Consider the following 16,967-nt stretch of genomic DNA (forward strand, 5'->3'; position numbering starts at 1 on the left):
ATACCTGCAGAACATTCTCATCACAGCACAGGCACAGTCATTAAGCATATAGATTCTGAAGCTCAATGTTGTATCTTCTAAATTGCACTAACAGGAACACCGTCATGTGCATATGATAAGGTTTAGACTGTATTCCTATTACATATTTAGAATGCTTTATCCAGAATTGATACTTTATAATATCATAATACACCATAATATACCATAATAGGTATATTATAAAATACCATAATATACCATTATAGGTCCTCCCTAGGTTGCTAACTTATGTACAGCCCATAAATACGAATGAGCTTCGTGGTAGACTAACATGATTAATTTGCAAGCTGCTGTGGGAATGCAGGTATCTTCTGCTGTGCAGGAATTCAGTTTTGCAACAATATCTGAATAGTTGAGTTCAACACCCTATTTTAACTGCATGTTGCCCTTGGTGGCATGGTTTTATTAAATACTAGACTAAGTGGGACCCATTGGGCCCTGTTCCCACCACGCAATATTCCACCACTCACCCGTTCCCCCAACGCAATATTCCACCACTCACCCATTCCCCCAACGCAATACTCCACCACTCACCCATAGCCCGCAACTGCGCAGGCGAGGCTCATTTCCCCTCATCTCCAGCACTCCCTCCTCTTCACCCTCCCTCTTCTTTCCACTCTCCTCCCCTCCCCTTCCCTCCCCTTTCCCCTACCCTCATTCACTCCCTCCATAACCCCTTTTCCCTCCCTACCCCCTCCTCTCCCTCTATCTTCCTGCTCCTCCACTCCTCACCTCTCCCCATCCCACTCCCCCACTAAACACAATGCTTAAATAAATTGTCTCCTCCTCCCCTCCCCCACTCTCTCCCTCTCCTTACAACAATGTAACAAATTTTTCATTGCACTGGGAGTCCTGTCTCCCCTCCCCCATTCCCTCCCTATCGCCCTACAACAATGTAACAAATCTCTCATTGCACTGGGTGTTCTGTCATTTGGTAACATTGAAATAGACAAGGCAAGTTTTAAAATGAAAAGTTTGATTTTTTTTTTTTAAGTTATTTTTTTTAAGTTTAAATTGTGAATAACGTAAAATATAACATCAATCTGAATGGAATGCTGCTGTGTTTTCTAAAACTACATTTTTTTTAATGCAAATGAGATCCTATTGTGATGTCATTGTGGGGTGGAATACTGCTGATGGGCAGTTTATGTAAATTAGATCCCATTGTGACGCCATATGCTGCTAACTGCCAGTGCAGATTAAATATTTTTTTTCAAAGTGGGGTTTTATGAAGATTAAAATGTGAATATCTTGTAAAATATACCATCAATCTGAATAAAACTTGACAAAACACACCACAGGACAACGGTGAGTAAGGTGGTCCACAAATTGTAATGCTATCATGTACCGTTTTGGCGTAATTTCAGGATCAGACGGACGAAACACAGACAGTTATGGAAACAAACAAGATGAGAGTTTTAGTAATATATATACAAGTCCAAGGGGGACTCATTGGGCCCCGTTCCCCCAATGCAATTTTCCACCGCTCACCCATTCCCCCAAAGCAACGTGTTCCCCCAACGCAATATTCCACCACTCACCTGTAGCCCCCAACTGCGCAGGTGCGGCTCATTTCCCCTCATCCCCAGCATTCCCTCCCCATCTTCTTTCCCCTCTCCTCCTCCTAAACACAATGTTTAAATAACATTAAACAACAATCCTCTCCTCTTTCCCTCCCACAACAATGTAACAAATCCCTCATTGCACTGGGAGTCCTGTCTTTGATAACATTGTAATGGAATTTTTTTGAAAGAAGCAATCTTTTATGTAAATGAGATTTGGGATCCCATTGTGATGTCATAAGCTGCTAACTGTTAGTGCAGATGCAATTGAATTTTATCAAAGTGGGGTTTTGTAAAGCTTAAAATGTGAATAACTTGAAAAATATACCATCAATCTGAACAACACATGAAACAACACACCACAGGACAATGGTGGGTAAGATGGTCCAATTGTAGCGCTATTATGTACCGTTTTGGTGTAATTTCAAGACCAGACAGACAGACATAGAAACAAACAAGATGAGAGTTTTAGTAATATATAGATAGATAGATATTGCCAGGAGGCTGCATTTCTGACTTGCAAACTTTCGAGTAACAACAGTTCTCAGGAACAGAACCTTGATATAAGCTGGGGAGGACTGGAAATCAAATAGATTCAATTTCCCATTAGTTGAATTCCAGATCTCAAACATTTTGCGGAGGTGCAATGTGGAATTTTAAAAAAAATCAGTTGCTTCTCTGAAAGGGAGGATGAAAACAAAAAATGTTTTATGTGTTTCACAATACTCAACACAAAAGATTTTTTGTAAATGTAGGAAAGATTCACATCTACTCTTTTAACCATGGAGGACAATTCTGCAATGCAAAAGGAAAATCAAACTCTAAACTAAAAAAGTGTTCAAGCAAAACTTAAAAAAGTGTAAAACATACAAATAAGGATGCTAACAAGTGAAAAGCTCCAGAGCACATTATAGAAACGCACATCTTTAAAACCTACACATTGAGCTCACGATAGACAGCGTTCTGTAGCTTCTTTTCCCAACCTGCAAAAAAAAGCAAAATGTGTTGATGAAACTGCATTTAAGAATACTGCAATTTTCCCTTTTTACCTCTATTCTACTAAAATTACACAGAACAAAATCCAGTACCAAAAAGGAGGGTGATTCTGATATTTAGAAATCAAAGTTTAAACATAAAGAACCAACATTTTGAAACTGATTTATGGATGTAAAAGATGATTGTCATTGCCAAACCCAAATTTTACGGTTACACAGGTTCTAAAGTTGATTCAACTTTTCCAAGGTGAGACCTGTCACAACATTCTGTGTCAAGGGAAGGAATGTTAATGCAAGACAAAAGCTATTTCTATATGTGGGTTGCGAGTATTGATGGAAAGTCCAGCATTTCTTGCCCTTACCCAAATGATGAGGAAATTCAGAGCCAGAGTCCATCAGATGTCCAAGGGGTAAGCAGTGGGGAGGCAGTCAGCCACTTTGATGAAAATGAAGGTGGGAAATTGGAGATCAGGAGGAACATAAATATCAGGAAGTAGTAGGACTTGAAATGACGTGATACTTGGGGGGGCGGAGGGCACCTAAAGGTGGTGCTGTTGCTACATGCCTGCTCCTCTTGTCATTTTGTTGGGGGGTTTTTTTGTTTTGTTTTTACTTTTTTTTAAAAATATTTTTATTAGAAGCATATACATATCATAATCAAAACACATTTTTAATATCAATTACATATTGTTAATATATGGGATTACAACTATCAAAGTAATAGGGGTCCTCATTTATCAATTGCATATTAACTCTATCTTCTATTTTGTTTATTTTTTTTTATAGATAGGAAGAAAGAAGAAAAAAAAAAACACGATAAAAAAGAATAGAATAAATTATCAATAATACAACTTTGGAGATAGGTCCGTAGATTATAAAACATAACTATTCATCTAATCCTGGGTTCAAGCTTCAGTCAGGCTTCCGCGCCGGACCAATTTACCCTTTAAAAAAATCAATAAATGGAGACCATATTCTAGCAAATAATTCTTGTTTGCCAATTAAGACAAGTCTAGTTCTTTCCAAATGTAAGGTCTCCGACATCTCCATAATCCACATTTTAATTGTGGGGGTTGTTGGATTTTTCCAACAGATTGATTTTTTCCCAGTTATTATACTATAATCAAGGAAGTTTCTTTGGCTTGTTGTAAGTTTTAGGCTTTGTTCTGATATCCCTAATATTATTAGTTTTGAGTCAGGATCCAATTGCGTATTAACAACTTCAGAAATTATTCTAAAAATATCCGTCCAGAAATTTTTGATTTTTATACAATTTACAAAAATATGAGAAATTAGCCTCTGAGTATTGACATTTATCACAGATTGGAGAGATATGTGGGAAACTTCTATTTAATTTTGTTTTAGAGTAATGCAGCCTATGTAATACTTTAAATTGTATTAAAGAATGTCTGGCATTTAACGAGCATTGATGTATATGTTGTAGACTTTCGTCCCAAATATCTTTCATTATAGGTTGGTCTAATTCATTTTCCCATGCTTGTCTATATAATTCCGTCGACGGGACCTCACTATCTAAAAGAGTATTATAAATGTGAGATATTAATTTATCTGTATTAGGATGTTTATTCAAACATTCATCAATGTTTCTCGCTCTCTAGTTCTATAATCTTGTGTATGTGATTTAACATAATCTCTAAATTGTAGATATTTAAAATGGTTATTTGAATGTAGTCCATAATTCTGTTGTAACTCCTGAAATGAAAGAAAAATGCCTTTCCTATAAAGATGTCCCACCTTTTTAATTCCATAATTTTTCCATTGTGTAAAACCTTTATCCAGCACAGAGGGTTTAAATGAAGGGTTATTTACAATAGGAAGAAAGAGTGATAAATTATCCAATTTTAAAGTATTTTTTAATTGTTTCCAAATTCATATACCACTATATATTATAGGGTTTTCACTACAGGTTTTTTAATTCCGTTTTGTGGGAGCTAGCAGCCTCTTGTCCTTCTTGATGACAGCAGGGGGAAGGTGCCATTAGAAATGCTGCCATGCATAATTGCAGCTTTATGGCACATATCACATCCCATTGGAACAGCAGTGCAGAGAATACATATTAGCCATGTCATAAAGGTTGCTTTGCCTAGAGCCACATCATATAGGTATCAAAATTCTTGAGCATTGCTGTAAGAAATGGAGAGAATTCTTCTGCCCAGTAAATGATTGAAAGGCTTTGAGTGTCACTTGCAACAGAATATCCAACTTTAACGTGCTGCTGTCAGAGATATAGAGTACGGAAACAGACCTTTCAGCCCATCTTTAGTTCCACTTGCTTGTGCCTGATCCATATCGCTCCAAACATTTTCTATCCATGTGAATGTCCAAACATGTTTTAAGTGTCATAATTATACCAGTTCTCACAGTCATTGTATTTAAGTGGCTGGTCCTGTTAAGTTTCTGGTCAATGATGGATATTAATGACAAGATCTTCAACAATGGTAATACCAATGGTAGGTTTGTTGTTTGAGCATTGCTGCATGTGAGCATGGACCATTTCATTTTCTCAGGGGTTGCAATGGAACTGATCATTGTGCAATCATCAGTGAACATACCGACAACAGTGCCCTCCATAATTTTTGGGACAAAGACCCATCATTTATTTATTTGCCTCTGTACTCCACAATTTAAGATTTGTAATAGACAAAATCACGTGATTAAAGTGAACATTGTCAGATTTTAATAAAGGTAATTTTTATACATTTTGGGGGGACTATGTATAAACACTGCTGTAAATTCTACATGGTGAAACCAAAATGTATAAAAATGGCCTTTAATAAAATCCATTAATAATTTAATTGATACGTCAATCCAAAAGGCTGGCATAGCAGGCTTCTTGGGATGCCTTAAACGTACCAGCGTCATATGGTAGCAATGTTGCAAAATGTTGATATTTAAAAAATCAAGTCTGAAATTTATCCCATCAGATAAAGCATAAAGGAAATCCCCATCAACAAAGTGGAAAAGCTGGAAAGAATGATCAGCACAAATGTGAAACAGTGGCTTGGACGTCCACGATGCTTAAGTGCTGTCAGACAGTACGGGAGTGGCAAATTGGAATTACCCATTGCAGCACTTGTGGAAGAATTCAAATGCACCAAAGCAAGGTTGGTCACGACCCTCACTGAATCTGAAGATACTGTTATACGAACAGCAGCCCCCCGCGTGGCAACAGGGAGGAAGTGGACCCCACCTGAAGCCGTTCAGAGTGCTAAGTCTGCTCTTCATTTCCGGGATGTGGTTGGCCAAGTCCAACACGGGAGAGCCGGGCTCGGGCTCATCCAAAAAGCTCCTCAATGGCACAAGTCACATCAGTGCAGAAGAGACGGATCGTGGTGGAGGAGGTGAGAATACAGGAGGAGGATGAGCGACACGCCAAGGCCGTCTCAATGGCCAAGCAGGGCCAATGGACTAACTGGGAGAGCCTGGAAAAGAAGAAACTCAGCTGGCATTACATCTGGCAAATGGAAGGATCTCGGCTAAGTTTTGTCATCGGAGCCACTTATGATGTTCTACCATCACCCCAGAACCTGAAGCAGTGGTTCGGAGAAGGCCCGCTTGCTCCCTTTGCCAAGCACCTGCATCACTAAGGCACATTTAAACAGGATGCTCTATGAGCCTCGCCCAAAGGTGTTACGCTTGGTGGCATAATCAAGTTCTCAGACAGCTGGTATCAATCCTGGAAGATCACAACTGCTTCCCCACAAACTTTGGCAGGAAATGGCCACTTCACAACATTTGCACCAGCAGGCCAACCTCCAGAGCACCAGATCACATCAAAGGATGCAAGCAAGAAATTGGACAAAGAAAAAGCTTGTGTTTCCTCCAGACATTGTGGCTACAACACTCTGGCCAGACATGGTCCGGTGGTCCACAATAACCAAGTTGGCATACGTTGTGGAAATGACAGTTCCATGGGAAGATGGTGTTGAAGAAGCTTATGAGAGGAAAAAGACCAAGTACTCTGAACTGGTAACTGAAGCTGCCCAGAATGGCTGGAAGACCAAGATTTTCGCTGTCGAAGTGGGATGCAGGGGATTTGTTGTTACATCCACGACCAGGCTATTAAATAAAATGGGGGTGAGGTGTCGCTCCCTCCAACAAGCAATCAAGTCATTATCAAATTCTGCAGCAAAAAGCAGCAATTGGCTTTGGATCAAAAGGAAAGATAACAATTGGGCTGCAAGATGAAGTCAGGAGGGTATGGAATTGAGGGGGGGTGTAACTGGGATGCCAGGTATCACCGTTGAGCCCTCTGGAGACGTTGTGGGCCTATCAATCAAACGTCAAAGAAGGAGGGTGCCCACCTGATGACCCTGATGACGTACCTACCCCACCTTTCACAACTCCAATCCCACTGCAAATAGCAAGAGTGCCGATATACTACAGGGATTGAAGCATCAAGTCCTATAAGCTCTACTACTCTACTATTGGTCAAGTATTCAAATACAAGGAATTTGCCTTGGTGCTCCACCCGCAAGTGACAACATGACATACAGTGGCAGTTAGGAATGACACATAAAACATTAAACATGAATAATAAAACATTATTGATTATTGTGGTTAAAGTGCACATTGTCAGATTTTATTAAAGGTAATTTTTATACATTTTGGTTTCACCATGTAGAAATTACAGCTGTGTTTATACATAGTTCTCCCATTTCAGGGCACCATAATGTTCAGGGACACATGGCTTCACAGGCTTCAATTACTCTTGTAATTGCTCAGGTGTGTTTAATTGCCTCCTTAATGCAGGTATAAGAGAGCTCTCAGTACCTAATGTTACCTCCAGTCTTTCTATCACATTTGGAAACTTTTATTGCTGTTTATCAACATGAGGACCAAAGATGTGCCAATGAAAGTCAAGGAAGCCATTATGAGACTGAGAAACAAGAATAAAACTGTTAGAGACATCAGCCAAACCTTTTTAAGGGCCTGTCCCACTGCGGGGACCTAATTTGTGAGTTTAGAAGAGTTTAGGAGAGTTTTAAAAAGTGTCATGGTCTTGTTATATCGCCGAAGTAGAACACCTCCTACGACCTCCTTCGACTATGTAGAGAACCTTCTACGAATATGTTGAAGACCTCCTTCGACAATGTAGAAGACCTCCTTCGATCTCCTTCGACTATGTTGAAGACTAGCTTCGACTAGCTTCTGAAAAATTGGACACCGAATAGTGGAGAGTAGACCACCTTCGACTACCTTCAACTATACTAACACTATCTACGACTACTTTCGACTACCTTCGATTACCTTCGACTACCTTCGATTGCCTTCGATTACCTGCGAATAACATGCCGACCTACTACGACCTACTTCGACTAAACCTACGAGTAAAAAAAATATCATTTGTTTCCATGCCGAACAATTTTTACTCACAGACAATTTTCAGCATGCTAAAATATACTCCTCGAGCAAACTGAGGCCTTGAGTATGCACATACTCCTCTTGAGCATGAAGGAGAGTTACATAGACCTCCTAGGACCACGTGTTGACCATGCTGCGAGTTTGAGTCGAGCGCAAACTCTTCTAAACTCGCAAATTAGGTCCCCGCAGTGGGACAGGCCCTTTAGGCTTACCAAAAATCAACTGTTTGCAACATCATAAGAACAAAGAAAGCACTGGTGAGCTTACTAATCGCAAAGAGACTGGCAGGCCAAGGAAAACCTCCACAGTTGATAACAGAAGAATTCTCTCTATAATAAAGAAAATTCCCCAGACACCTGTCCGACAGATCGGAAACAATCTCCAGGAGACAAATGTGGATTTATCAATGACCACTGTCCGGTGAAGACTTCATGAACAGAAATACAGAGACTACACTGCAAGATGCAAACCACTGGTTAGCTGCAAAAATAGGATGGCCAGGTTAGTTTGCCAAGAAGTACTTAAAAGAGCAACCACAGTTCTGGAAAAAGATCTTGTGGGCAGATGAGACGAAGATTAACGTATATCAGAGTGATGGCAAGAGCAAGGTATGGAGGAGAGAAAGAACTGCCCATGATCCAAAGCATACCACCTCATCTGTGAAATAGTGGTTGGAGTGTTATAGCCTGGGCATGTATGGCTGCTGAAGGTACTGGCTCACTTGTTTTCATTGATGATACAACTGCTGATGGTAGTAGCATAATGAATTCTGAAGTGTATCCTATCTGCTCAAGTTCAAACAAATACCTCAAAACTCATTGGCCGGCAGTTCATTCTACAGCAAGACAACGATCCCAAACATACTGCTAAAGCAACAAAGGAGTTTTTCAAAGCTAAAAAATGATCAATTCTTGAGTGGCAAAGTCAATCACCTGATCTGAACCCAATTGAGCATGCAGTTTATATACTGAAAAGAAAACTGAAGGGTACTAACCCCCAAAACAAGCATAAGTTAATGATGGCTGCAATACAGGCCTGGCAGAGCATCACCAAAGAAGACACCCAGTAACAGGTGATGTCCACGATTCAAATAGTCATTGCATGCAAAGGATATGCAACAAAATACTAAACATGACCACTTTCATTTACATGACATTGCTGTGTCCCAAACATTACGGTGCTCTGAAATGGGGGGACTTGGTATAAACACTGCTGTAATTTCTACATGGTGAAACCAAAATATATAAAAATGGCATTTATTCAAATCTGACAACGTGCACTTTAACCACAAGTGTTTTTTTCTATTACAAATCTCAAATTGTGGAGTACAGAGGCAAATAAATAAATGATGGGTCTTTGTCCCACACATTATGGAGAGCACTGAATGTTTAATAAAGGTTCAGCATAATTTCTCTGCACAGACTACCTTTTTAACTGCTTTTTATTCGCAACCTGATTGCCACTTCAAGTGATTTGAGCGTTGTTCCTTCTCTTCCTGAACCCCTTTTAGAATGGTGTCATCTGTTCCATATTGCCTCACCTCATTCTGTCCACCAAAATGCATTCCCCATATTAAACGTCATCTGCATTGATCTGCTTGTTCCTCTGACCTGTTTCTATCCATCTACAATCTATCACTTTCCTCTTCACAATTCACAAAATAGACCATCTGCAAATTAAAAAATTGCAGTTTTCACCTTCGTCTATGTCATTATCATAGGTAAAAAACAATAACTCTAACATGAATACCTGGCGAAGGTCAGTTTTCACTTTCATACAGTCTGAGAAATAATCATTCACCCACCAACCTCTGTTGTCAGTTACTTTGCCAACTTCATATGCTGCTATTAATATTCATTTATGCCATGTGCTTCTGTAAATTGCTCATTTCTAAGCTTCCCCCCAGTCTAGTTTCAGTAAAAACTCTGAATCAAGCACTTGAAACAACTACATTTTATTTTAACAAAAGCGCATTACAGTTCAACTACTGTACCTATCCCACCGCGGGTTCGATCCTCGTATCTGCCTGTTCAAGCCCTCTAGGCCTCGCTCAGACAGAGACACTCCAGAAGTTCACGCAGTCCCAAGCGCTCTCCCAGAAGATCGACACAGAATCTCGTGGTAGCGGACTTTTTTGTCCCGGGACCTCGAGGGGCCAAACCACATGGGGGTGGTCTCTTAATAACCCAATTACAGTTATTGATTAACCCCATTTATAACAGACATTTCTCAAACCCAATAATACAATCGCCCCAGCGCAGGTATCGCCCCAGCGCAGAGGGAGAAGAGGAGGGAAGAGACTGCGACCTAAGACTTTTGCCTCCATCACAGTGAGGAGATGCTGGGTGGACTCACTGTGGTGGATGTTAATGTGTGTTTATTGTTGTTTTATTGTATGGTATTATATGTATGACTGCTGCAATTTCGTTCAGATTTCTGAATGATAATAAAAGGCTATCTATCTATCTACAACAGCTTAATACATTGTATTCAAAACAGACTTCGTTAAGAAGCCAACTTAGAAACATTTACCCTGATCTACAGGAAACCCAGACAAGGCTCAATACCTCATCTAATCAACACTCGGCAAAGTCAAACTCTGCAACATTATTTACAATTATTTACAAGGTGTATGTCTGGTTTGCAGCCATCCAATCCATTCTATGCATTTTGCACCTAATTGACAGGGCTGGCAGATGTTCTCATTCTTTACTTGCAAATTGTATCTAAGCTCCATACACACTGGCACCTCTTCGCAGCTTGTCCCAGCTCTGCAGAGAGCAATTCCAAATTGACCAAATCTCCCAGCAGCCCTGAAGCTTTTACCCCATTTTGAAGTCCTAGCCTCTCCAATTTAGGCAGGATTAACACTTCAACTTTGTCAATAAGTCTTTTACATGGCACCAAAATGCTTCTGGAAGTTGATGTACACCACATAAATTGCATTACCTTTAACTGTATCCGTTACTTTGTCAAAAAAGGCAATTAATTTGGTTAAACAAAATTTGCCCTTAAAAATTCAGTCTAGCTTTCCTCCAGGTGAGTATTAATCCTGTCCTACATTAATATTTCGAAAGCCTTCCCACCAGCAAGTTAAACTGACTGGCCTGTAGTCATTGGGCTTCTTCTATTTTTTTAAATTTTCCGAACAAGAAAATAACATTGGAAGAAGATGGTCAGAACCCCCACAATTTTCTCCCATACTTCTTTCTAAATCTTGGATATATCCATGTGGTGTTAGTAATTTACCTACTTTATGTTCAGCCAACTTTTACAACACTTCCATGACGAAGACAGAAGATAGAATTCACCTGAACTCTCCTTCCATCACAATCCTTCACATTCAACGTCACATCTTCCCCTCTCCTCCCCTACTGCATTTAGGAACCACTCACTCTTCCATCCCCAATCGCAACTACCCCGACCCATGGTACATTATCCTGCAACCAAAAGAGGTGCACCTACCCTTGCACCTCTTTCTTTCCACCATCCAGGGACCCACTCTCTCAGTCCACTTGAAAAAGGGATTTGCTTGCACTTCTTCCAATCTCGCCTACTATATTCCAACTCCCAGTCTGCAGCTGGATTCAGCACCAAGCCCTTTAGCTCCCCCTAGTCCTAACCTTTCACCCCATCAGCCGTCACATACAATACATAATCTTCCGACATTTTCTTCCACCTCCAATGGGATCCCACCACTAGTTCAAAGTTCAAAGTAAACTTTATTGTCAATTCAATTATGCAACAGTAGTTACACAGAGGATGCAATTACGTTTTCCTATACTCCAAATGTGCAAGTAATATTAAAAATACAGACAGACAACATACCAATAAAAATAGACAATAGACATTACATTATTTAAAATATTAAAATATTCACAGTGTGCCAAAATGTAGCAAAAACTTTGAGGTATTTTAAAAAGGGTGCAACAATGAAAGGTGCAATATAGAAAAAGTGCAAATTTCGTACTGGAGACATTGAGCCAAAGTTATTTTCACAGTTTGTTTGTCTTTGTTTGGGTACTGTTCATGGAATTTTCTTAAGTGTGTTGAGTAGTCTGATGGCCTGAGGAAAAAAAGCTGTTTTTGAATCTGGTGGTTTTGCTCCGCATGCTGCGGTAGCGCTTACCGGAAGGTAGGAGGGTGAACAGTTTGTGTGCTGGGTGGGTGGTGTCTTTGATGATATTGCTTGCTCTCTTGCGACAGCGAGATGGGTATAGGTCCTGGATTGCTGGTTGGGGTGATCTGGTGATCTTCTCCGCTGTCCTCACCACTCTCTGTAGGGCCTTCTGGTCAGCAGCAGAGCAACTGCCATACCAGACTGAGAGACTGCTGGTAACAATGCTCTCAATGGCACCCCTGTAAAAAGTTGTGAGGGCAGAAGGGGGGAGGTCAGCTCTCCTCATCCGTCGAAGGAAGTGGAGGCGTTGCTGTGCCTTCTTGACTAGGGAGATGGTGTTGGTGGACCATGTCTGATCATCTGTGATGTGCACTCCCAGGAACTTGGTGCTTTTCACAGACTCCACTGCACTGCCATTGATGTACTCCACTGCACTGCCATTGATGTACTCCACTGTACTGCACTAGCCACATCTTCCCATCTTCATCCCTTTCTGCTTTCCGCAAAGACCATTCCGTTCCCTCCGCACCCTCCTGGTTAACTCATCCCTCCCCACCCAAACCACCCACTACACAGGTATTTTTTTGTTTTGTTTATTGTTACTTGTACCGAGGTTCAGTGAAAACCTTTATGTTGTGTGTTAACCAGTTGTGTTGCGTGCTTATTTTCCCCTGCAACCACAGGAGATGCAACACCTGTCCCGAAACATGCTCCCTCTGCTACATCCAAGGACCCTGACACTTTTTTCAGGTGAGGCAGAGGTTCACTTGCAACTCCTCCAACCTCATCTACTGTATCCGCTGTTCCAGCTTGAACTTCTATATATCAGCGAGACCAAACACAGGCTCGCCGATCATTTCGCTGAACATCTCCGCTCAGTCTGCCTAAACCTACCTGATCTCCCGGTTGCTAAACAATTTAACTCCCATTCCCATACTGACCTTTCTGGCCTGAGCCTCCTCCACCTTCAAAGAGTGAGGCCCAGCACAAATTTGAGGAACATCATCTCATATTTCGCTTGGGCAGCTTATACCCCAGCAATATGAATCTTGACTAACTTCAATGAATCCGTGCTTTCCCTCTCTCTCCATCCCTCCCCCTTCCTAGTTCTCTGACCAGTCTGACTGTCCCCTAATTAAATTTTCTCTGTGCTATGTTGTCACCTTCTTCTAGCTAACAATGATCTAGTCTACATTTTCCTTGTCTCCCTCTCCCCGGTCTGAAGAAGGGTCTCGACCCAAAACGACACCCATTTTTTCTATGCAGAGATGCTGCCTGTTCCGCTGAGTTACTTCGGCAATTTGTATCTAACAAGCCCAGAAGCACAGGACAAATATCCTGAGATGAGGTGAATTAATGCCGCTGCCCCCACCTTTATCTCCAATACGTAACACAATCCCTGTATGCAAGGAGATGGATGGAAATGGATGGATGGATTGAGGAGGGGGTTATCATACTTGACCGAAAAGATAAATTCAAGTTTGTGATTTTTTTTTTTTTTTTAATTAATCATTATGTTTGGATTCATTTAAATCTTTTTATTGCTCTGATCAAAAACGGCATTTAAAATTTCATTCAAAGCTCTCAGTAATGCTAATTACATCACCATTTTCTTTAAGTTAAAGTTATGTTTCTAAGTCAAACTGTATTATTTACAAAAATGTACACAGCTTTCCATCCTTTCAAATTTGAGGAAGGACATTCTTGCGATTGAGGAAGTGCAGCGTAGGTTAACAAGATTAATACCCGGGATGGCAGGACTGTCATATGCTGAGAGAATGGAGCGGCTGGGCTTGTATACTCTGGAATTTAGAAGGATGAGAGGTTATCTTATTTAAACATATAAGATTATTAAGGGTTTGGACACACTAGAGGCAAGAAGCATGTTCCCAATGGTGGGGGAATCCAGAAACAGGGGCCACAGTTTAAGAATAAGGGGTAAGCCATTTAGAACGGAGATGAGGAAACACTTTTTCACAAAGAGTGTTGCGAGTCTGTGGAATTCTCTACCTCAGAGGGTGATGGAGGCCGGTTCTCTGGATACTTTCAAGAGAGAGCTAGATAGGGCTCTTGGGGTGAAGGCAGGAACAGGGTACTGATTGTGGATGATCAACCATGATCACATTGAATGGCGGTGCTGGATCGAACGGCCGAATTGGCTACTCCTGCACCTATTGTCTATTCTCTATCTTTGACTGTGGAAATGCTGCATCATTCCTCCTCAATAGAGTTACCATTTACGTTAAAATAGTATGATTAAATAAGTACAATATGAGACTCCAAAATGACAAGGTACAAAAATGAACTAGAATTTACTCAGATTTGCACTTTTAAACCAGAGAATAAAATGTAGCACAGTATTCATTGTTAGGACCAAGAAGCACATTTCCTTTATAGTATGTTTTCTTTTATCATTTGTTAAATAACAGACAAGACTTCATAAAGAAATTCAATTTGCAAGGTATATTTTTCTTTACCCGATTTTCGCAAGAATTCCTTCAGATCCTCCTTCAAAGATTCAAGACGAACTTCTGTTTTATGTAGACTTGTCTGCAAGCAAGACATAAAAAGAGTGTAAAGACTTTTCACATAGTGCTGTGATGCTCTATCTAGAGCTTTTCAGTGTATTACACCCAGATCCAGATCCAGACACGAGATACATGAGGGTACAAATAGATGACAAACCCTATGGATTAAGAAAATGTAAATATGAAAATGAGACACAAAGATGTCTAGAACTATGGGTTATTCTCAAAGTAAATGTTTACCGATCATTTGCAAATGAAATTAGGAGATTTTGCTGCATTCAGAGTGAAGTGTTAGACTTTTCTATCTCAGAGGACTATGAAGATTTGAGTCATTGAGTTTAAAACAAAGTGATAGATTTCTGGATGTTAGGGAATCGAGAGATATGGAGATAACATGAGAAAATGGCATTGAGGTTGATGGTTAGCTAAGGAGATAAATCACATCATCAGCTTGGAGGTGAAGATAGTTTATGCTCTGATGTTCTCATGCCCCTTTCAAGTAAACAATATACAGTTGTTTCTGCCTTTGGTTATAGACATAATTGCTGTAGTGTAATGACTTTTTACTAACTACTCTTCATATGCCTCTCATACTTTTATATCTCTCCATCAGGTCCTCCCTCAGTCTTCCCCACGCCAAATAAAATAAACTCACCCTATCCAGTCAGACAATATCCTGGTGAACATCCTCTGCATCCTAGAATAAAGCGATCAGAAACTGCACAGAGTACTCCAGTTGTGGCCTAAATAATATTTTATATTATTGTACCACAATCTCCTTGTTCTAATGCTCTGCCAGGCCTGTATTACAGGCATCTTTAGCTGATGCTTGTTTTGGGGGCTATTACCCTTCAGTTTTCTCTTCCACATATAAAACAAATGCTCAATTGGGTTCAGATCGGGTGATTGACTTGGCCACTCAAGAATTGACAATTTTTTAACTGAAAAACCTTTGTTGTTTTAGCAGTATGTTTGGGATCTTTGTCTTGCTGTAGAATGTATTGCCGGACAATGTTTTGAGGCATTTGTTTGATCTTGAGCAGATAGGATGTGTCTATACACTTCAGAATTCATTATACTACTCCCATCAGCAGTTGTATCATCAATGAAGAAAAGTGAGCTAGCAGTAATTTCTACATGGTGAAACCAAAATGTATAAAAATGGCCTTTAATAAAATCTGATATTGTGCACTTTAACCACACGTGTTTTTTTTTAATTACAAATCTCAAATTGTGGAGTACATAGGCAAATAAATAAATGATGGGTCTGTCCCAAACATTATGTAGGGCACTGTAACAGATGGCATTTACTCATCAATAAATTACTGATACACATTTTGCATTTCACTAAGTTACCTAAATCCAGTCCTCAACATACCTTTGGTCCATATGTGAACCAATTCCAGAAATGGGGTGAAAGTTATTGTCCTTTACATTAAAGTAAACGAGAATGACAGAGTGTGGAATCAAAGAACCATATGGAAAACAAAATCAATGGGCATAAAGGAAAAGTACTCATAACTCATGCAAAGACATGTGGTTGTCGTGATTGGAGCCTAGTTTAATCACGACAGGAGTCGCTTCTGCAGAACAGTGTTCTGGACCTAACTGTCTTCAGCTGCTTCATCAATAACTTTTCTTCAATTGTAAAGTTAGAAGTGGGGATGCTAGTGTTGATTGTACAATGTTCAATTCTACTTCCAAATCTTCAGAAAATTAAACAATCCACTTCTGCAAGTAGCAAGACCTGAACAACATTCAGGCATGAACTGATACATAGCAAGTAACATTCAGGTAATGCAGGTGCCAAATAATGGCTCTGTCCAACAAGACAGAGTCTAAAAACCTATACTTGACAATCAATGGCTTTACCATTCACTTTTTTTGGCATGGAAAATATAGTACATAGAAACATAGAAACATAGAAATTAGGTGCAGGAGTAGGCCATTCGGCCCTTCGAGCCTGCACCGCCATTCAATATGATCATGGCTGATCATCCAACTCAGTATCCCGTACCTGCCTTCTCTCCATACCCCCTGAACCCCTTAGCCACAAGGGCCACATCTAACTCCCTCTTAAATATAGCCAATGAACTGGCCTCAACTACCCCTCTGTGGCAGAGAATTCCAGAGATTCACCCACTCTCTGTGTGAAAAAAGTTCTTCTCATCTCGGTTTTAAAGGATTTCCCCTTTATCCTTAAGCTGTGACCCCTTGTCCTGGACTTCCCTAACATCGGGAACAATCTTCCTGCATCTAGCCTGTCCAACCCCTTAAGAATTTTGTAAGTTTCTATAAGATCCCCTCTCAATCTTCTAAATTCTAGAGAGTATAAACC

The 16,967-nt window shown here is 40.2% G+C and overlaps 1 protein-coding gene across 2 annotated transcripts in view; it reads right to left on the reverse strand.

Moving 5' to 3' along the window:
* tbc1d19 (TBC1 domain family, member 19) overlaps positions 1-16,967 on the reverse strand; it is a 116,828-nt gene that overhangs the window by 97,017 nt on the left and 2,844 nt on the right. The window contains exons 2-3 of one of the 2 annotated variants that reach the window (XM_055637905.1): positions 14,579-14,651; positions 2,539-2,584 (exon numbers count right to left, since the gene is read on the reverse strand). In XM_055637905.1, the coding sequence (XP_055493880.1) occupies positions 2,539-2,584; positions 14,579-14,651 (119 nt within the window). Of the gene's footprint in view, positions 1-2,523; positions 2,585-14,578; positions 14,652-16,967 lie in introns of both variants that reach the window. The other variant, XM_055637913.1, reaches the window with a different exon arrangement.

Source organism: Leucoraja erinacea, chromosome 1 (assembly GCF_028641065.1).
Source record: "Leucoraja erinacea ecotype New England chromosome 1, Leri_hhj_1, whole genome shotgun sequence".
Lineage (NCBI taxonomy): Eukaryota > Metazoa > Chordata > Chondrichthyes > Rajiformes > Rajidae > Leucoraja > Leucoraja erinaceus.